The sequence below is a fragment of the Rhododendron vialii genome, chromosome 12a, assembly GCF_030253575.1.
Source record: "Rhododendron vialii isolate Sample 1 chromosome 12a, ASM3025357v1".
In the NCBI taxonomy this organism is placed as follows: Eukaryota; Viridiplantae; Streptophyta; class Magnoliopsida; order Ericales; family Ericaceae; genus Rhododendron; species Rhododendron vialii.
Window position 1 is genome coordinate 2,708,581 of NC_080568.1, and position 21,636 is coordinate 2,730,216.

The 21,636-nt window shown below is 38.8% G+C and overlaps 4 protein-coding genes across 5 annotated transcripts in view; 1 reads left to right on the plus strand and 3 right to left on the minus strand.

Annotated features, from left to right (window-relative positions):
* LOC131311229 (uncharacterized) overlaps positions 1-21,636 on the minus strand; it is an 84,276-nt gene that overhangs the window by 30,952 nt on the left and 31,688 nt on the right. The window lies entirely within an intron of this gene.
* LOC131311234 (uncharacterized) lies at positions 400-3,425 on the plus strand. The gene is made up of 2 exons (XM_058338590.1): positions 400-1,202; positions 1,659-3,425. Exons 1-2 carry the CDS (start codon positions 477-479, stop codon positions 3,003-3,005), a joined length of 2,073 nt encoding a protein of 690 aa, XP_058194573.1. The 5' UTR covers positions 400-476; the 3' UTR covers positions 3,006-3,425.
* Positions 3,622-6,158, minus strand: LOC131311233 (pollen-specific leucine-rich repeat extensin-like protein 3). 2 transcript variants are annotated; one of them, XM_058338589.1, is made up of 3 exons: positions 5,783-6,147; positions 5,320-5,587; positions 3,622-3,872 (listed from the first exon to the last, which is right to left on the minus strand). In XM_058338589.1, the coding sequence occupies exons 1-3, from the start codon at positions 5,835-5,837 to the stop codon at positions 3,848-3,850; spliced, it is 348 nt and encodes a 115-aa protein (XP_058194572.1). In that variant the 5' UTR covers positions 5,838-6,147; the 3' UTR covers positions 3,622-3,847. The 2 variants fall into 2 exon arrangements, with proteins under 2 accessions (XP_058194572.1, XP_058194571.1); XM_058338588.1 differs by having other exon boundaries at positions 3,622-5,587; positions 5,783-6,158.
* LOC131311231 (protein CURLY FLAG LEAF 1) lies at positions 15,351-17,779 on the minus strand. Its single transcript, XM_058338585.1, has 2 exons — positions 17,398-17,779; positions 15,351-15,880 (listed from the first exon to the last, which is right to left on the minus strand). Exons 1-2 carry the CDS (start codon positions 17,617-17,619, stop codon positions 15,527-15,529), a joined length of 576 nt encoding a protein of 191 aa, XP_058194568.1. The 5' UTR covers positions 17,620-17,779; the 3' UTR covers positions 15,351-15,526.

A 21,636-nucleotide genomic window follows, 5' to 3' on the forward strand; every position in this document is an offset into this window, starting at 1 on the left:
AACAATTTTTTCAATCTCTTTTTAGAAGATTTTTGCAAACAAGTTGAATTGGGAGATGGTGTTGTGCAGTGGTAGTGGTGAGCGTAGCACGGTGTTGCGCACTTTCGAGCTACCAGATCGTGCATCCGACGGCTTGGATCTCATCTCAGCAATGAACGTCTCTCGATCGTTGGTTGTCGAGATGAGATCCGAGCTATTAGATGCATGATCCGACGGTTCGGAAGTGCGCAACACGGTATAATGAACTTCACTACATAGTACCAACCCAAAGTCTAGTAAAGTTCTACTATACGGCATATCCTTATAAATAGGCACCTAATCCTCATCTCCATGTCATAAGATCATATCAAGAAAAACAAAACCCTAACAGCCCTTTCTTTGGTACTACGGCCACTTGTTCAGATAAGCAAGCGAGAAACGATGAGGACGGCGCATAAGTGGAAGATTTATTTTGGTTTCACCATCTCTCACCAAAAATGATGCGATTTTGTGAGAGAACGCAACCTTTTGTTTTCTCGCAAAATCGCATGATCCAAAGGTGTTGTAATCATCACGTCCATTCGCCAATCGCAAAAGAAATATCCCTCCCATTTTCCCTCTTGGGCCCACCGGAGATCTACTGCCAACCCACCACTACGACAACCACCACAACCGGCGACCCATTCACCCTCCTGGGTCCACCGGAAATCTACCGCCAACCCACCACAACCGGTGACCCATTCATCCACGAAATGGTAACCAATCCCAACAACTCTGCCACTATCCCACCAACCAACATGGGCTACACCGAAAACCGGTCCCCCACCTTCCTCTCCACCACTAACCCTTGCCTCGACTTCTTCTTCCACGTGGTGCCTAGCACTCGTCCCAAAAGGTTAACCCTACGTTTAAAGTCGGCGTGGGAACACGACCCTCTGACCACTCTCAAACTGGTGTGTAACCTCAGAGGTGTGCGAGGAACAGGGAAATCAGACAAGGAAGGGTGTTACACAGCCGCGTTATGGCTACACGAACACCACACGAAGACACTGGCTGGTAATGTGGGGTCGTTTGCTGAATTTGGGTACTTCAAGGATTTGCCAGAGATTCTATACCGGATTCTAGAAGGTCCCGAAGTCAGGCGAGAAGCGAAGAAAGCAAGGAACTCGGAAAGGATAAAGGCGAGGAAATCGAAAAGGATGAAGAGAGCGGCTAAGTTGTATGTACTACCTCCGTCGTAATTTGTTTTTGTACTTTCACTATTTTCATGCTTCTTGGAAAATTGTCCAAACATTTTAATTTACAAATATATTTATATGTGATATGAACTTTGTCTAATGATGTTAACAAACTTTAGTAGTCAGAATTTTCGAAACAATAAAAAATATAAGCATTTGCATATAAGCGAAATTTTCGACTGATACGGATATTGAAATTAGGTAAACAAATTTGGGCGGAGTGAGTATAATTTTGATCTCAAAAAAAACTTTTAAACTGCTCCAACTTGGTTCAAACTCATTGAAAACTTAAGCATTTTCTCCTTTTCGAGAGTTAAAAGTATAATAAATGAGATATCATGCATTATTGAGTAATATAATAAGTCTTTGGGACCAATTACAAAGTAAATTGACCACACTAACCATAATTTCTGGCTCCTCCTTTGTAGGGAATTGCAACAGAAGAGCGACAAAATGACAACGTTTAATTCGGAGACGACAAAGGAGGCTAGGATTTTGGTGGCAATGAAGAGGGCAGAGATTGAGGAGGCGAAGGCTCACGAATCGAGGGAGGAGAAGAGGATCGCCGCGGCAAAAAAGGCCGTCGAACGCTACAGCCACGATGCTGATTACAAGTTACTCTACGATCGAATCTCCGATGTATTCGCTGATTTTCTCAAATCGGATATTCAGCACTTCAACTCCAACCAGTTGAACAAAATCAGCCTCGCTGCCAAATGGTGCCCTTCTCTCGACTCCTCGTTTGATAAATCGACTCTACTTTGTGAAAGCGTCGCGAAAAGAGTTTTCCCTCATGAATTATACGAAGAGTATGACGGTGTTTCAGAAGCGCACTACGCTTTCCGAGTTCGCGACCGATTACGTAAGGAAATCCTCGGACCGTTGCGAAAAGCCCTAGAGTTACCCGAGGTTTATATAGGGGCTAATCAGTGGGGTTCTATTCCGTACAACAGGGTTGCCAGCGTGGCAATGAAGTTTTATAAAGAGAAGTTTTTAAAGCACGATACGGAACGGTTTGTGGAGTATTTGGCAAACGTGAAGGCTGGAAAGGCGACCATTGCGGCCGGGGCGTTGTTGCCGCACGACATCATAGCATCGTTAAATGACGGGGATGGGGGAGAGGTGGCAGAGCTTCAGTGGAAGAGGATGGTGGATGATTTGTCAAAGAAGGGGAAAATGAAGAACTGTTTGGCTGTTAGCGACGTTTCGAGTAGTATGAGTGGGATACCAATGGAGGTTTCGGTTGCGCTTGGGGTTTTGGTTTCTGAACTGAGTGAAGAGCCGTGGAAAGGGAAGCTTATTACGTTCAGTCATAACCCGACACTTCAGATGGTTTTAGGCGATGATTTGAGGTCAAAGACGGATTTTGTGAAGAGAATGGAGTGGGGGATGAACACTGATTTCCAGAAGGTGTTTGACTTGATACTGGAAGTGGCTGTCAATGGGAAATTAACCAAAGAACAGATGATCAAGAGGGTGTTTGTGTTTAGTGACATGGAGTTTGACAAGGCGTCGACGACACCTTGGGAGACGGATTACCAGGCGATTGTAAGGAAGTTTGGGGAGAAGGGGTACGGGTCGTCTGTGCCGGAGATTGTGTTTTGGAATCTGAGGGACTCGAAGGCGACTCCGGTGCTTGGGAACCAGAAAGGGGTGGCGCTTGTGAGCGGGTTTTTGAAGAATTTGTTGACCGTGTTTTTGGAGGAGAGTGGGGTATTAAATCCTGAGGCTGTCATGGAAGCGGCCATTTCTGGTGAGGAGTATAAGAAACTGGTTGTGCTTGATTGATCATGTTCTTATCAGCTGAATAATGTATTAGGATCATGATCTGGATTTGTTTCCATTTCATTTTTTTGTGTAAATGATTTAGTTCTTAATGGATGAGAGTGGAGCTATGGAACGTATAACTCACCTTATACCGTATCTCCTTAAACGAATCCGGCCGACAAACTGGCAGAACTTGTCCATGATCATGCTTAAAGCATTTGGGGCTCACAGTTGGCTAAACCGTGGGGGAAAAAACCTTTATCAGTTGTTGAAAGTTAGTAATGACTCGAACTGTGTGATCTTACCCATGGTTACTGGTGATGATCGATATGCTGGTTTTTCAAGTGTAATTTTGTTCGTCCTCCTATTTTCGGTGGTTCTGCAATTCCCCACGATCGATTTTGTTATGTTTCTGTTTTCTCTATATTTGATTAATTTGGTTTTTACTATGTACTCTTGTTAATAGATGATTAGCAAATCTCCCATTCCAGATTTTGTTAATAGAAGATTGAGGATAAGAAAACAACAGGGACAACTACCTGAAATAGACAGACGCAAATATTGTGAAGTGTGAAGTATTGTGAGAGAATGACATATCTCGCGAAGAGAAAAATAAGTACTTAAGAAATAAGAACCGTAACGGAACGGGATTGAATGGCTTAAAGATGAAGATAATCTGTTTTTTTACAAATACAAACGGAATACGTAACTAATCAAACTGTTCAATTAAGTCACTCACCTCTACAGGAAACTATAACAAAAATGAGACACACAGCATATTTGGCTGTACAGAAAAAACAGAGAAACAGAAACATAGATGCCAACGACAGAATGTGAGGAAATTTCATCAAAATCCAAACCTCTCAGCGGCCACAGAGGGCAGCCCAACTGCAAAATCAACAACAGTTAAACCAAATTTTAGAGACTGTTCGTTTCATTCAACTAGCAAATGCAATCCTTTGACCATGGAATTCAAGAACCATAGCAAATTGCGGAAATGGCATGTCCTGGCAAAGAAGCGCAATACGCATACAGACACGGGACGTAGATCCGACATGACTCAAACACAGTACTTGACACGTTCTTTTTTAAAAAAAACTAGGACATGGACGCGTTAGGAACATGTTGAGTACCACATATATTAATACTACAGATGTATCTTAGGAATTAATAGGAAATTCAAAAGTATCATTCTTATCTCAAATTAATAAAATAAAGAAAGCAGCAATAATATAAAAATTGTGAAGATACGAATCAACAGTCATTATACAAGTATTCATGATATTGGTTCTCAAAACTTCTTTATAACCTCTTAATATGTCTTCAACGTGTCCAACTACGCAAAATGTATTAGCAAAAATCAAAGATGTATTCAGGTGTGCCCGACACATATCCTGAGTGTCGTACCATACACGGGAGACGGGAGGCCGGAAGATGTGGTCCTACGTTTTATATCGCAAAACCCACTTGAAATGAACGAACCCACTTGAGATTTTGTGCAGTAACCAAAACTACTTTAATAATCCATCAACCAAATGCAAATGAGAAGGGGTACTCCTCAATTGAATTCAAACTTCAAAGTCTATGAACAAACAAATATTTCCCAAAAACTGGGTGGTTGGTGAAATTATCGTCCGAGTCATAGACTGTCACGTGGTATCCGCCTGAAAATATAGTACTGTAACTTATTTGCGATACATCGGACAGTATATGATTTATTTTGGTCTACTTCACGGCCTATTGCCGGCCAATTTAAGCGCTCTGGCTTTGAAAATAATTCTATGAAATTCAGGACGGATTGATTACCTGATTCTTGCTACCTATCATTTGTGTTAGAAACCAAGAGGGATTTACAGAAACCTCTTCAGCGGAAATTATACAAACCCAAAAAGATCGGTTGCTTGATTACAAGCCTCCCACGCACTTGCGAAACCAAACTCGTCAAAAGTAGAGACTACTAGAACCTCTTGATATACCCACACTCTAAGTTCTTAGGCCTTGTGATGGTAAGCCTTAGGAAAGAGGGACCAAGAGAGAAGGGAGTTTTCTCTTTGCTATAACAAAACCCCCCCACAAGTATTCTTTTCTTGCTGCCCCTTTAGTGTAAGAACAAACACTTGGGTTAGGGGGGGAGTGATTTCTGTGTCAACCACCCACCACATGGGTGATTACTCATAATTCGATACTCTCATTACCGTTACCGCTATTTAAAATCTTGGCTAAATTCCAATTTGCACAGAAAAATATTCAGAGGTGATGATGAAAACAGAACACTATTTTAGCAATTTTATCAAACAACTGTAGCTAATTTGAGAGAGAAAGAGAGAGCACAAACCAGCCTCTCAGGAAAGCAGAACAACCAGTTTCCTCCTGCGGCGGCGGCTGATGGTGGTGCACGTGTTCAGGTGGTGGAAGGTGGTCGTCAATAGTTATAACTGGGGGCTCTTCAGCAGGAACCGGAGGCGGAGGCGGAGGGGGTGGCTCCTCCTGGTGGTGGTGGTGGTGGAGGTGGTGCACGTTTTCAGGGTGCGGAGGAGGGTGGCCATCACTACCCACGATCGTTGGGCCGTGAGACGGCGGAGGCGGCGACGGCGGTTCATGTCCTGAAATGAAAAACAGAAATAAATCAGTTCTGTCTCTATATGTATACATATATAATAAGAAAAAGAAAAAAAAAAGGGTTGCCACTTTGATCATCTGATCCTAGATTTCTTTTAATCAACAACTCTACTTGGCAAACGGGTCGATTATTCGGGGCAGTACAAGTTTTGGAAATTGAATTGAGAGATGAAATTTGCCTGGTGGATGCGGAGGAGCTGGGCCTTCATGGCCGGTGTGAAAAGCCTCGGACATATTGCTCTCGACCCTCTGTTACTTTCCCTCTGTTGAAGTCAGCCTCCGCTCAATATGAACGGTCGACAAATTTTTGGGTGCAAATAGGATATAATTCAAGTGGTACCTGAGTGCGCATCCGAATCGTCCAAACGTGTTTCAGGCGGCCAAGATTTAGAGGCCGAGAAAGAGAGGAGAGAGTGACTGTTAATAACAAAGGATTTAACTAACCTATAACTTGTCTCTGGGTCCATAAAAGTCGGTTGGTCTTTTTGGTTTTTTCTCCCCTTTTAGGAAGACTGCCAAAAAAATAAACATAATTTATGTTAGGGTTAAGTAGAGTTAAAGAGGAAATGGGACTCCTCGCCTAAATCAAATCATTTCTGGTGTTAGTTGTGGAAGAAATAGGAGTTATATTTATTCCGAAGCAAACAATGCTATGTTAGATCAAATTTTGAGTACCATGCGACGTGTTAAAATACATTGGCAGTAGTGCTCCACGAATGAGGCACATTTTAAGAAAAATATTGGTGACACATTACATGGCACTCAAAATGGAATCAAGATCCTTTTATGTGATGATCTCTCATGTGATCTTCACATGACGAAAAAAGAGAATCATTACGGTTCTATTTCACAATCCAAAACGTTCGTGTAGAGAGATACTACAACTTTAGGTTCTTCCGTGACCTCGATAGAATCATAACGAAATGGATCCTAAAAGGACTAATGTTATGGTACATATTTCTTTTTCTTGAAGGCCCACTAAGCTAAGGTCACTGCGACCGCATAACCATTCCGACGAGAAAGACCACTAAACAACGAGCTTCGCTTAGCCTAGTTAAGTCTCAATGTGTTTAACATTCATGTCAAAAATCAAGTATGTGGAGATCGGTAAAAGCTTGGTCTAATCATATTTGGCTAAAGAGATATAAACGGTCGGAATCTGACTATCTATTCATCTATTCATCTTGTGACAAATATGATTCGTTCAAATGGATACTGATGTACACTTAACTTGATTTTTTGCATGGACGTTAAACGCATCGAAACTTACAAAATGAGCTATTAGAAATAGTCGAATAGGTTCGTGATTGATCCACATAAGGGTTGATCACATGAGAGTATTTCGATTCCTGAAAAGGAGTTCGCAAAAGGCAGTCACCAAAATGAAAATACACTAAAGATAGGTACACTACCTTTTTATACTACATAGTTACACTACATCTTATGTGGAGGCTATTTTGGGTCTCAGAAAAATTCAAAAAAATATTGATAAATTTTAAAATATTATTTTATGGGGTCTTGTAAAAAATCAGCTCTAACTGATATCGGTAAGTATCATTTCTAGATTTGTAGTGACAAAATTGCGCAGTTGAACAATTTTATCCTTACGAATCAAGAAATAATACTTACCGATATCCATTGGAGCTGATTTTTTACAGGACCGAATAAAACAATATTTTAGAATTTATGAATATTTTTCTGAATTTTTATGAGACCCGAAATGAATCCCATATAACATATAGTGTAACTATGTAGTATATGTAGCACCTGAAAATATTAGGAGTGTTGTTTTTCGAAACAGATGAAAGCCACCTGCCACAAGTGTCCTCAGCTTAGTGGACAGGTTGGCTTGGGTGAAACACGCTCCTCTTCTTAGAAAAATTTCGACAAATAGTTCAATTCAGGAGTCTCTGTTTTTCAATTATTGTGGCCCTTTTTATCCCTGGCCTACTTTACAAGTGTAGGTCAAGCTCAGAATTCTTTAGAATTGCGTCCTAGGGACGCATTTTTGTGACTCTCAACACGTCTCCAAGGCATCAGCATTCAGCATGATGCAGATTGAATTTAAGTGCATACAAATGGTCGATTCTTGCAAAACGGTTGATTCGGCCGTTCATCTGGACACGGACGGCTTGAATTGAAGTTGAGTGCATACAAATTTGAGCCATCGATTACTAGGCAAAAATCTAAGCCATCGATTACTGAGATAAATGTCCGGGTTGACAGCTATGCACCTGCTTCCCAGCCACAAAGAATACACAAGTGATACTTCCTAAATGGTCCCCATTGAAGATCTGTAATCAAATCCTGTCACCCACTACACTTTGCTAAAAATTATGGAAAGCCAACAACTGTGGATTCTTTGTCGAGCACCAATAAGGTGTTGGTTCAATGGTGTAAACTCAGACTTGGTTGGACAAAATTCAAGTTCGAGCCTCCATAGCCTCGTACAGGGGCTAAACATACTCCTAATACTACTTACGCATTGGGGGATCTTAGCTTCAGTCCTGACATAGGTGCCGGCCGGCCCCTACAAATAGTGATGTGGTGTGACAGAGTAATACTCCGGCGGAGGTGACAGGGTACCTTACCCCAAGGGATTGGCTTGGTGGTTTTGGCCTTAGAATGTTTAGGTCTTACACATCCAAGCAAATATGAAGTTTGGGTCATACATATATAGGAATAGCAACGGGGCGGATTTTGGCATACCCTAAACCAAAAATTATCACACGACCCCGACCCCGGCCGGGTTTTTCTAATTTCACCCAAAACCCGCCTCGGTACCCGAAATTTTGATAAAATCTGCCTCAATATGGGTGGGTTATGGGCGGGGCAAATTGCCATCCCTAGTCCTACACTACATGTTTTGGTATGGACTATGGAATGTGTTGGATCACCTTGATGTTTGGATTCTACACCACCTGAAGTTTGAAAGGCTTTGAGGGTGATTCGACCTTTAAGCGCATGGGCCAAAGCGACTACCAGGCTGCTTACTAGGAGACTAATGGGCCTTGCCACTTCAGTACTTCTTGCTGGTGGGTATGGAACTAAAAAGCTCAAATTAACCTCAGGGGCTCTTTGATGCACTGTTATGAGCATCGAATTGAATTATACTACATCTCAAAATAGACTACAACCGAACCAATCAAATATGCGTCGCGTATATACTTCCGCAAATTTGAGATATACAATGCCATTGAGGCATTGTTTTTCTCGATTTCCATATCGATAAGTTCGACGGGTTTTCAGGTCCCTCCCTTGTTAGTCCTACCAACAGACGGGCTCTTAACGTTTCACGAATTGCACACAACTGATCACGATCAATGCATGCTTGCTAAGCAGTGCTGGCTTAATTAATTAGCTTTGTGTTCTTAAACCAACTTTTGGGCAACTAGAAACCAATTAGCAGCCCACGTACATAGAGTTGATTCCCATTTATCCAATGGGAAAATGACGGTCAATGACGTGTTTTGATAATTAATACCTGTCAATGACATTTTTAGCATTAACAAACGTTCTTAGCATGTTCTTGGCGGGTATTAAGTATCAAAACACGTCATGGGCCGTCATTTTCCCTTATCCGATTGACGCTTAGGTGCCAAAACCATGCAAGCCCATAAGCAATATGGGCCCGGGTTCTCTCTAATTAGACCAAATAGTTGGGTCCTCGAAGCCCGTTACAGGGTCGATACATGCAAAACTCACCCGAATGGTACCAGTATAAGGAACGGAAACGGAAACGGGTAAGTGGTGTTCCGGTTTCTTAAAAAAAGAACTTTAAAAAAAAAAAGGTAATTTCAAGCTCAAAAATTATATATTTACGTAAATAATTTTCCTATCAATATGGATCTTGTTTGATAGATCTCATTGAGATCTTTTAAACGGTGTAAAAAAAATTTAAAAAATATTTTTCATTTTCATTATATTTGAGTTTGAAATTACCTCCGTTTGAAAAAAAAGTAACTTTTTCTAAAAGCGGAACACCACCAAGTCACATGTCTAAATCATGGAACGCAAGGGGTAGGCTTGTATAGATAACAAAATCAAAGTCTACCCCTCCAAGGAATAAGCATCTAGTAAAACTGAGAGCCCGTTCCAGAAATACAATAAGAACTTATTTTTTGTGTAATAAGAAGGTTTGTTCGGAAAAATAAGAAGGCTGGTACTTATTTAGGAAGAATTTATATAGATACCGACCGGCCGGGGAGAAAAATCATACCAGCGGCCGCGCCGGGCCGTCTCCGGCCACCGGACAGCCGATCCGAGCCAAGCCGTCCAAAAATTCTATAAAAAAAACGAGGGGGCTTCCGTGGGAATCAACGGCATCCGAAATGTGTAGGGTGCTTGATCTGAGCACCCCTTTTCCGTGTAGGGTGCTTGATCATATATACAAGGAAAAGGGGTGCTCGGATCGAGCACCCTACACACCTCAGATGCCGTTGATTCTCGCATAAGCCCCCTCGGTTTTTTTTTATAAAATTTTTGGACGGCTCGGATAGGTCGTCTGGTGGCCGGAGACGGCCCAGCGCGACCGCCGGTACGATTTTCCTCCATCGGCGCCCATTATCATAGCAACAGTCTTATTTTTTGTATAAGGCAACTTCAAGCTCAAAAATCATGTATTTATGCAAATAATTTTCCTACCACTATGGATCTTATTTGATAGATCTCATCGAGATCTTTAATACGGTGAAAAAAAAATTGAATTTTTTTTTTCATTTATATTATTTTTGAGTTTGAAAATGTGAAAGAAACTTTTTATTTGGATTTTGTGAAATGACTCTTCTTATTTTTTTTAATAAGAAGTAGTAAAATAAGTACTTATTTCTTAAGAAGGTTTCCGGAACGGAGCCTGAATATCATTTTCCAAGTCATTCCTGCAAAATACATTTCTAAGAACATATGATCGGATTTTTACATTTTCTCCCCACTAAAATTCCATTCTCTATATATAATTACATGAATAATTAGAGATCATTTTATGATCACTTTCTTTACCCTTTTTGAACGGAAGCATACCATGTTTCGCAACGATCGTACCAAAGCATAATACGCTAGGGTATTCGCTGATAACATAGAATTATAAACGATAGATTGAAACAATTTATAGTTAGTTTTTGATTGAGTAACATTCGGCTTGCTAACGGAACCGAATATTGTTTCAGTTGGAAATGTTAAAATATAAAAAGGACATTTAAATCAAAAAAAAAAACTACTACAAACCAATATAAGGATAAAGCAGAAGGGACTAGGCCTGCAGGTAGTAATGTGAAATGAGATGACCCTATCATGGAGCTTGGCTATGCTGTTTGCTGATGCACTTGAAGGCGTAGTCCCTATCATGGAGCCTGGCTATGCTATTTGCTGATGCACTTGAAGGCGTAGGGCGCCTCGGTGGGCTCTGGCACATCTGAAAAATTAAATTGATTGGATATGATTTTTTTTTTTCACGGACCGGACATGATTAGTAGACAACATTCGTTAAATAAAACAAAACAGTGAGTACAATACTAAAGATCATTTAGTTGGGAATAACTGATCAACATTATTCTAAGTTCAAATGCGTTTAGCAAACTTGTCGTATTGAACAGTTCAAATCATAGTAATAGAATCTCGATAAAGCCTACCGAAGCGCATTACAACCTGAAGAGCATTAGCCTACAACAACATTATCTCTTACTTAAGGGACCCCTTCCCTCATGGGTAGCAAATGGTTGCACCGTTGCAGCATTCATATGTCCCTTTTCGTCCTACAAGATTCGATTCCTACCCAAAGAGAGAGATCAGAGAGAGGGAGTTAGTAATGTTGACAGTACAAGTGGAAAGAACAAAGGAACCTTTCTTTTTTACTTGCATGGCAGAAAGGGAATCTATTCAGGAAAAAGGCCTTGAGAGAGAGGCAGAGAACAGGAGAGAGAGACAGAGAGAGAAGATAGAGAGAGAGTGAGACGACAGATAAGAGAGAGAGAGAAAAAGATACTGCTAGGCTGCTTGCTAGCTCATATATAATGTATCTATACATGTATTTTTGGTTCCATGATCGATGTGTCCGGGTCAACTTATACATATTTTAACTAATCTCTTCTTTGATTCAGTCAAAGACATGCTCATACCGGGACAGGAACTTAAGAAATTATTTTTTAACAGCCTGACCCCAAGACTCCAATCGTAATCAATTGTGAGATTAGAGAACAAACTTTCGTGGTATAGTATGTATCTTATCAGCTCAGACAATAACTTAATTATTCACGGAGCTATCTATTACCGGTAATAAATTGTTTTTAATATAAATCGTTCAAAACACTTAATCACGACGTCTCCGTGAAAAAGTTATTCTCATCAGCTTATAGTCAAAGATAAAGTGTTACGGGGGGAAGTTAAAAAAGACATCTCCATCTGACCATCTCTCCTCAACTTTCATGTTTTTGTTTTCCCTTTGGTCAATTGGAGAGGGTACTGTGGGGCTACACCAACACACAGAGAATCTCTCATTGTCTTGTTTCTCAACTCCCCATTCAATTGTCCCTTTCTTTCCTTTTGCATCTTAAATTCCCTCCTCCTATTGTCTCCTTTCATTTTTTTTCACTACAAAACCCTACGGTAAAAAAAATAAGAAACAACTTCTTCTCCTTTCATTTCAAGTGAATAGAATGCTTCAATTAACCACCACATTTTGAATAATTTTCAATAGATTTCTGATTTTTTACTATTATTTTTGGACAAATCTCTTAATTAAAAGATGGTCTAGAATCAAGAATAGAGTTAAAAGAATCCTAGGAGATTTGGCCGAATGACCATGACATATCGATTCAGGATTCGCACTCTCTAAAGAGTTTGTAAGGAAGTCGAATCCTACAAAGGCTAAAATTTCAAGCTTTAGAGCTAGCCACAGGAGATTTTTTTTTTTATCTGCAAAAAAATATTATAGAAGTGTTACATTGAAGAAAAATATAAGGGTTCTCAAATTGTAGACCCAACAGGGCACGTACACCGAGAGAACCAAAAACAGGAAAAAGATTCTGCGAGAAGGTGATGGAGATTTGTCTGCCCATTAAATTTTAGGACTCTGAAATTAGTTGAGGAACGTAAGTTGGCCCAAAACCACATCACATATAAAATCAAAAAAAAAAGAAAAGAAAAGAGAACAGTGTCAAAAGAGGAATGGGGGATGTTGCCAAGTAGCACCCTGCAATAGACCGTTCAGATTTATATACGATTTGTATGCGTTCAGATTTGATCCGAGCCGTCTGTACCGAGATGAACGGTCGGATCTGCCACTCTACACCCGCTCGGCAGCATCCCCGGGTTTGTCAAAAGAGGACACATACCAGATTGAATAGTAGTACTGCAGTTATACAGGAAAAATTTTGGATGAGGCCTCCTCAAATACATGGTCCCTGTCATGGTCCCTCTCGATCATAAGATTCAGAATACACTGTAAATTTGGTATTTTTGTGCATTTAATTGCATAGAACATTGCCTTCTGTCCAATGACCCAATCCATGAACACTTTTCAGTTCTTCACAATTCACATATCTAATTTAGAAATGCTTTGGTTGAACACTGTTGAGGGGGAGCTTTTTGGCCCCATGTTTTTTTCAAGCGGACCGTGGGGCGTGCTGTGCACCATTCAAGCCGTCTGTTCGACGATTTGATGGTCCAGCTTTCATTCATCACGGTAATAAACGACTCAGATGCTACACGGTGTCGAGAGATGGTAGGCTGAACTTTCGAAGGAGCTGGCATTGAAAATCCATTTATTTAGTCAACCCTGTTATGATGATAATGTTCTTTCATAATAAGTAGTTTTTTGCTAGTGGGAATCACACCTTTTGACTTCAAAAAGTGGGTGGCGAGAAAAGGGGAAATAAGAGTACTACTCAGGATGTTGGGCTATTCGTGATTAGTTTTTGGTGATTAATTGACCCTCCTATAAAATACTATCAATGAGGTTAGAGTGTGACCGATAATGGAAACTCTAATCTGAAACCACATTTCCACGGGCAATGAAAATACTCCGGGGTTGTTTGGTGAAAGTTTTGAGGAAGATTTTTGAAGTAATAAAGTGCATAGAGATAGATTAATAAATGAATTTTTTTTATCCAAAACCGTATTCCAAGAGGGGTCGAAAATCGAACAAACCAATGTTCTTAACCGAATTGTAAAAAGAAGAAACAATCAAAACTTATGAATGCCAATAAATCCAATAGCCTCCATTGGATGAAATAGAAAGTTTTTTTTTGTTTTTTTTTTTTGGTTTTTTGTGCATGTGATCATCCTATTTGGTGAATATGTTTGGTACCTTCTAGAAGGTGACGGTTTGGGCAATAAGATTAAATTTATCGATGTGCTTTTAAGAATAAGAAATTTCATATTTTTTTTCAAATACATATTATACCGAAGATTAATATATCTTTTGTATGCCTAATGTTCATAATGTAATGCCTTCGGGTCTTTGAAATAAAACTACATACATCTCGTTCAAAAAAAATACAAGTGTTCCATAAAAGTGAGATTTTCGATGAGAACCATATCGAGTTCAACCTTGTTAGATCCAAGGTTGGGTGAAATCTTTGGGGGCACCTTATGCGAGCGAAAGTTTATGCAAAATAGTTGCGAAAGAAGGCTACAGTGTATTGAGCAGTGATGCGACATAAGGTTCCGAGTAGTGGAATCGGTTCTGGATTTTGAAAAAAAAATAAGAAAAAACATTGCCGGATCTCAAGAGAAGAATAAAATGGGATTTTCAGAACAATAAATTATACAAAATAAAATAAAAAGGAGGATAGGATTTTCTTGGCATTAAGACGTACTAATCTTAATTAACGAAGACTAAATAACAAATTAAAAAAATGATGAGATCGATTGGAAGTGGGAACATGTCTCAATCTTAACCAACTCCAACTAGGAGAAATATAAATTCCATCTTCCCTCATTGACCTTGCTTGTTTAAGTCGATGGTGGTAATTTTTAAAATATGACAAAAACAATACATTATATAACTCCGAGTACAAGCGAGCCGAACCCAATTCATTTAAAAAATGAGTCTCTTTATAAAACGGGAAGAGTCTATACAAACGAGTCGAGCCAAGCTTTAGATTGTTGAGATCGGCTCGTTTACCACACAAGCCTAAACTAGAGCTCAAGCTCGGCTTAAATATTAAACGAGCCGAGCTAGACCTGAGCCGAGCCGACGCCCCTCGAGCTTCTTGCGAGTAGCTCAGTTCGTTTGTGGCCCTAAATATGCTTTTCTACACAACATCTGCCGTCGTGCGATCATTTTATGAATCAAAATTGAAGGATCGTGTAATAGAAAGAGTTCTTCAAATCTACACTTCTTTCTCTCTCTTTGATTAGGATCTCTCCCCATCTCAAAAAAGATCTCTCTTTCTAAATCCCATGAAATTCACAAAGCACAAATTAATACTAAAACAACCATTCGATAAGAAACTATAGCCATGGGTGACTTTTGTTAAAGAAAAAATGCTTTCAAAAACCATATTCAAATACAGATGCGTTTAGAACTATTTAATGCATCGAAAGACACGTCTGTGTCTAAACTTGTGTTAGCAGCTGTTAGCACTGCTCTTACGTTAATGTAGGCCGGATATCATACGATGGAACCTTAGGAACGGGCCATATTCATCGGTATATAAATAAAGTGCTCTTACGTTAATGTAGGCCGGATATCATACGATGGAACCTTAGGAACGGGCCATATTCATCGGTATATAAATAAAAATAAAATTGAAGGAGAAAGAAGATTAATATGTAACATTGATTTCATTTGTCTCATTTTCATCAATCTACACTGATAATCATCACTCAGAGCACATAGATGAAATGATCTCTTCAATAAAGATAAACAAACCAAAAAGAAAAATTAAAAAAAAAAATTCAGATGAGATGTGTGACTTAAGAATTCAATCACTCTCGGATCGGTCGAAGTGGAGGAGTTGGCCACAGCATTTGGGGCAAACTCCGACCTGTTTTGGAACCATGAAGTACATTAGACAGCCTTTGCAACCAGCCACCACAAGTACTTGGTTTATCTGCTGCTGCTGCTGTTGTTCTTCGCCCTGGTATTGTTTTTGATGATGATATTGTTGTTGAGTTACCGATGAAGACGGCGAAGATTCGGAGGAGGAACCTTCGCTGTCGTAGGAGCTATCGTCTTCCGAGTAAAAATCGCCGCTCAATACCGCGGACGCTGCCGTTCTTGGATCCTCCTTGGCTTTCATCCCTGTTCTCCAATTTATGTAGTATATCTCCCCAGTCTATAACAAGAAATAAAAAAGAGGGAAATTCAAGATTCTAATTCTTTTAGGGTCCTTATTAGAAAGCCATTAAGTTAGAAATGCTTGATACAGTACATAAATTTGATCTATAAAAGTGTTCATGAAAGATAAATGGACGGCTCAAATTTACAACACTAGTATGAATCTGAGCCGTTAATTTATTTTTTTGACACTTCCATAGATCAAATTCATCTATCTAAACATTTTCGTTCAAGAAATGAGAAAAAAGACAGTTTTTAATGCACCTTTTACACTTTTGAATATATTTTCACACGCTTACATAATTTCACACATTTTAACACGCATGTTTAGCATTTTCTATTCTTCTTTTACTGGTAAACTAAGATTCTTTTTCATGAGGGATGAGGAATGAGACAAAACATACTAGCTGTTCAGGAACATCTTCATTTTTTTTTATAATTAAAATAAAATAAAAACTACTCAACAACGTAGCCTAGAGAAAAGTACCTTTCCTAAACAAGGTGCCCCATCATCGAAAACCAAAAAATGGTCCAACCCAGATCAAGTTTCCCAGAAAATTTTGATCAGAAAAAAAACTCATTTGGTTGGTGGAACCTGAAATTCAGTTTTGAAAAAAATCTCAATTTTTACAACCAAAAAAAAAAAAAAAAAAGTACCACCAAAAACTGTGTTCTAAGATTCTCGAAAGTTATCTTTGATAGAACAAACACAACATGAAAAAGGGTACCTTTTTTTTTTGTTTGGTTCAACCCACCATCAAAGTTCCTCAGAATTTTTTTTCAGAAAAGACCCTTTTTATTTGTTTATCTTGAGATATATTTCTGATGAAAAAGATCATTTCAAGAAGAAAACAATACCGAAACGATGCTTGAAGATCCAACAGCATTTTATGTTTGAAGAATTCCAGAAAACGTTTTCCGCCCGAAACAAACGGAGCCTAAATTGAAATGGGCATACTTGTGTTTTCGAAAACTTTCTAAAACAGAAGCGCAACATAGACTTTGATTTCTCCGAACAAGAAACCAAGGAAGGTGCCTTGTTTTTTTTCTCTTTGCTTATTTAGGGAGAAAGGAAATAGATGGTCTCTTGTGGAGAAAAAAAGGTGCATACCCATTTTTAGGGTTTTCTTTTGGGTCAAAAAGCAGATAAGAAAACAAGGGAAATGATCAGGAAACCAATAAATAAGGAGAGAGAGTCATTTAATAGGAAAGCCAATAGTAATAGGAGAGAGACAAAAAAGCAAGATCTATCATAGTATTCCCACTTAATGCCAATCTGAAATAACAGGGAAAAAAAAACATGTCAAGTGATTTTCATTTTCTTTTCCTTTGGTTGCAGATCGAATTAACCTTCTTTTTTTTTTTCCTCGACAAAAGAAATTTATTAATCATTGAAGTTAGTGTATAGAACAATTAAAAAGATAAAGGCGCAACAGCAAAGGTAGTTTTGTAAATCGTTTGAAACGAGTTTACAGAATTAAAAGAACCAAGAGCACAACGGATTATAGATCGAACCTTTAGATCGAGGCATTGTTCCCAGTGGTAAGGGAGAGAGGTTTGGGAATTAAGCTCCAAGGAGTGATATTCTTGATTTTCCGTGGAATCTGAGGAGGAAGAGAACCCAACTCCGCCGCCTCTGCCGCCGCCGCTATTGGTTGGGCTGTTTTGGTTGAGTGAGCAGTTTTGCAGAGATCTCTCTAAGGATGCTGTGATTGTTGCCATGTTTGGAGCTGTCATATTTGCTAACTACAAACCTAATATGAGGAGTTGTGGAGGGAGAGAGAGAGAGAGAGAGAGAGAGAGAGGGAAGATTAAAAGGGGGGTGGTGGGTTTATATGAAATCAGATTAGCTGGAAAGGATGTTTGTGCGTGTGAAGATGAGGAAATATTAGAAAGAATATTAGAAAATAAGACTTGAAAATGTCAGTTACATTCCAGTCCCTCCCACTGAGTACGCTTAGAATATTTGGAGAGGAGAGAAACTTATTTACCGAGGGTTCTGTAAATAAGTTTTACAAAGGTGAATTCGAACTATTCAAAAATATTTTAGACGGTTCGGATTTTAAACAAATTTTTTCGGAGAAAAAAGTTTGTTTAAATTTTGAACAGTCCAAAATACGCTTGGACAATCCAAATTCACTCCTTCTATTTACAGCAGCTTTGCGAATAAGTCTGTCTCTTTCCATAGAGGTCCCTGGTGGATCTGAGATGTGGCACTTGCCATTAGTATATTGTCACATTTTTACCCTTAGCTTTAATTTAACCTTATTTGTGGTAAAATTGTCAATGACTAACAGATACTATTTTGGTTATGGTGTTGGGTCAAAAGCTAGTTCAGTAGCAATTAAGAAAAATTAAGATATTTATTGTGGAGATTAGGTATCTACGTATGAAATACATCATTTCTGATTGAGAAGTTACTCCGCTTTTGAATGTGCGAATATATCAATTTAGCTCTTTATTAACTCAGACCGGACAACGAAACCGAACTCTGAATTTCCAAAATCCTTGCATCTCGATATTTCGTCATTCGACTGCCAATCTACTCAAAGAAAATGACGAAATGGTTGTTATAGCTATATAGTGTCTCACACCTGTAGCAGTCCGAACTTATGCTCTGCACGGCCATCAAACAAACAGGGCCTTCTTAAGGTTGAGTGAGGGGAAAGGTTTTTAACACGAATTTTATTTCGAAATTAATGTACCTAATTAAAAAAAAACAAACATTTGGGATATGTTTGAAGAAAGTTGTAAATTAAGGAAAGTGAAAGAGGTACACTTGAGAAAAGATTGTGGGCGATAAAAACATGAAGGAGTAGGTGGAAGATTTTTTTTTTTTTTTTTAAGCAATGGGTGGAAGGGGACCCGGGTGCTGTAGAGCACCCTGCACTACAAGTGTAGTGCGGTTAATTCGGCTGTCTGTCTCGGCAATAGATAGCTCAGATTTTCATCCGAACATTGGACGATTACAATTTGTAGAAGCTCGGATAAAATTCAAGACGTTAAGATGGCTGGTCAGAACGGGTGCATTACACAGTATAGTGCAATGGATGCATTACGGCCCCTCCCATTCCGGGTGGAAGGAGCTTAGAACCGGTAAAAGCGCCGTAACCAAAAAGAATGCCGGATATTTCTTCAACAGTTGTCGTTGTTGTTGTTTTTTTAATATAGGTTCGATGTTCTTCACATGGCATAACACATTTTAAACAAAAAATTGAAAAAACGAAACCAACGAAAATTCGTAAGAGCGAGGATTGAGAGCGTGAGCGCAGACGAGAATTGAGAGCGCAGGACGTTATGAAGGATTATGTGAGTTATAAGTTTGGACGCAGCATACGCCAACAATACAATTGTGAAATTATTGCTGCATAACAAAAATACAAATTCAAATCATAAGTTATTATTGAAAATAAAAACAGATTACTCATATGTTATCTTGGTTTCCGTAAATATATATATATATATATACATATATAAATGTTATCTTGGTTTGAGAGAAAATAATTTCCGAGAATATGGAAACATCTTTTTTGATGTTTTCTAGAACATGAACTCCCCTCCAAATAATTCTCCAACCTTATAGATTATAAGATATAATTAATTAAAAAGTGACAGACTTTAAAGATGACTAAAAATTGAGACAGAGGGAGTATTTATTCATAATTATTGTTTGGACAAAAATATCAAATGAAATGTGGTTAATTTGTATACTATTAAGATTGATGTTTTTACAATTCGCCACAAGTAGGATTGTCAATGCTGAAATCTGGTTTGAATTTTTATAGAATATATAAAAGAGTTTTGCCCACTTGTCTAAAGACGTTCATGGTTTCTCCCTAATTGTAGGGGCCTTCTGTTGCAAGCTAGTAACCAGGTGGCAGTCGCAAGGGTTAGTCCGGGTGGTTATGCTTCCCACACAATTGTCTTGAGTTTGATTCTTCAGGTCAGGCCGCAAGAGATACAGTTCTTGAGAATTTCCTAGTCTCTGTCTTTGACCGAACCGCAGAGGGAATTAGTCAAGGTGCGTATAATCTGACCAGAATAACCCTGATTGCTATATATATATATATATATCAAAGTTGGCCATATTAGAAACATTGAACCTAATTAACCTTTTTTTCTCCCTTTTTCTCTTTTCTTGACATTCACCCACTTATTAGTAAAGATTGGTCTTTACACTAAAAGTAGGCGTACATTATCGCATTATGATTAAAGTCTAAGAAGTCTTTTAATTCCATAATCTCACATTCTTCCTCTCCCTTACTGGCCGGCACCACGTTGGTGCAAGACTTTTAACTCATCCCGTCATTATTGATCTTGACTGTTATCTGCTTAACATTGTTCGAGCCCGCCCTTAAAGTTAAAAATCGGACAAATTTTTATTAACGGTACGAGTCGAAGTCACGAGCTTTAATTTGGCAAAGTAACTATTACATTCTGTCATGTTCTCACTTGAACGACAACGTCTTGAGATAACATTTAATTAGAATGTATTATTTTTGGCTTATATTTACGAAAGAACTAAGGCTACTGTTCACCATTACATGTTTTCAGGATCACAATATCGGAGTAGTTACCAAATCATTCATGCTTCAGAAAATATATCCACTAGGAAAACATGTGACTGGGGAAGAGGAGAAATGGGTGTGTGTGAGAGAGAGAGAGAACTGAAACACAGAAACTGAAAAAGAAGAGAGAGAGAGAGAGAGAGAGAGAGAGAGAGGGAGAGAGGGAGGGGGCCGTGGCGTAGTCAGAGAGGGACTGTGACTGTGAAGGGGGCTCACTGCTCAGATTAGATTCCCACATCAGGAAAACTACTGATAATATTCGCTCTCTTTTGGACAACCCGCACACTTCTCTCGTGATGCCCCTTCACTCCCTCCCTCCCCTCTTTTGTTTCCCGACGGTCGCGGTGTTCAGGTTAGCTTACATGTACTTCAATTAGTTTTCTATCCGATTCTGTCAAAGACAAACCAGACCATCCAGCTAGAACTACAATTTACAAAAAATTATTTTCTTACGGTCTGACCCTAAAAATTAAACCATGATCAATTGTATGGACCCCTCTCTTTATATACGAGAATCTCCAACTCAACACTCTACTTGAGAGTCTAAAAATAATGTAATTTATTCAAAAAGTGATTATGAAGGAGTTTGCTATTGCTTACCCTACTCTATTTCTTGAAATTGGACCTGTGACAACATGATTGTTGTCCCTATTTGGCCCTTTCATTTTTGAGTTTGGACAATTCAAATTTTATATCGACAATAAATGAATGGGCGACTGAGATCTATTCGTTTGAGATGAAATGTGAGCCGTCCATTGCAGAAATGGACGGCCCGAATGCTATACCCTATTTTCTACCTCTATTTTCAAGAATTCACTTTAAACCTCAAATATTTCACTCTTTCCCTCTAAAATTTGAATTCTTTATTTTTCAAAAATAATTGAGATTGGTCTTATTTTACAGAATCGTATGAATTTTGGTTTTATTACCCGTCAAAGATATTTTCAGTATTAACAAATGTTCTTAGCTTGTCCTTGGCGGGTATTAATTATCAAAACACGTCCTGGGCCATCATTTTCCCACAAATATATGTGCACAAAATTCTAAAGTTGAACTCATTTTAGAACATGAATAGTTCATGTTACTTTTTAATTTAACTGTCTTTTTTGAAAGTTCGTGTTACTTTTCAATTTATTATATCTTGTAATTTTATAATATTTTATGTGATTTTGAAAACATTGTATTA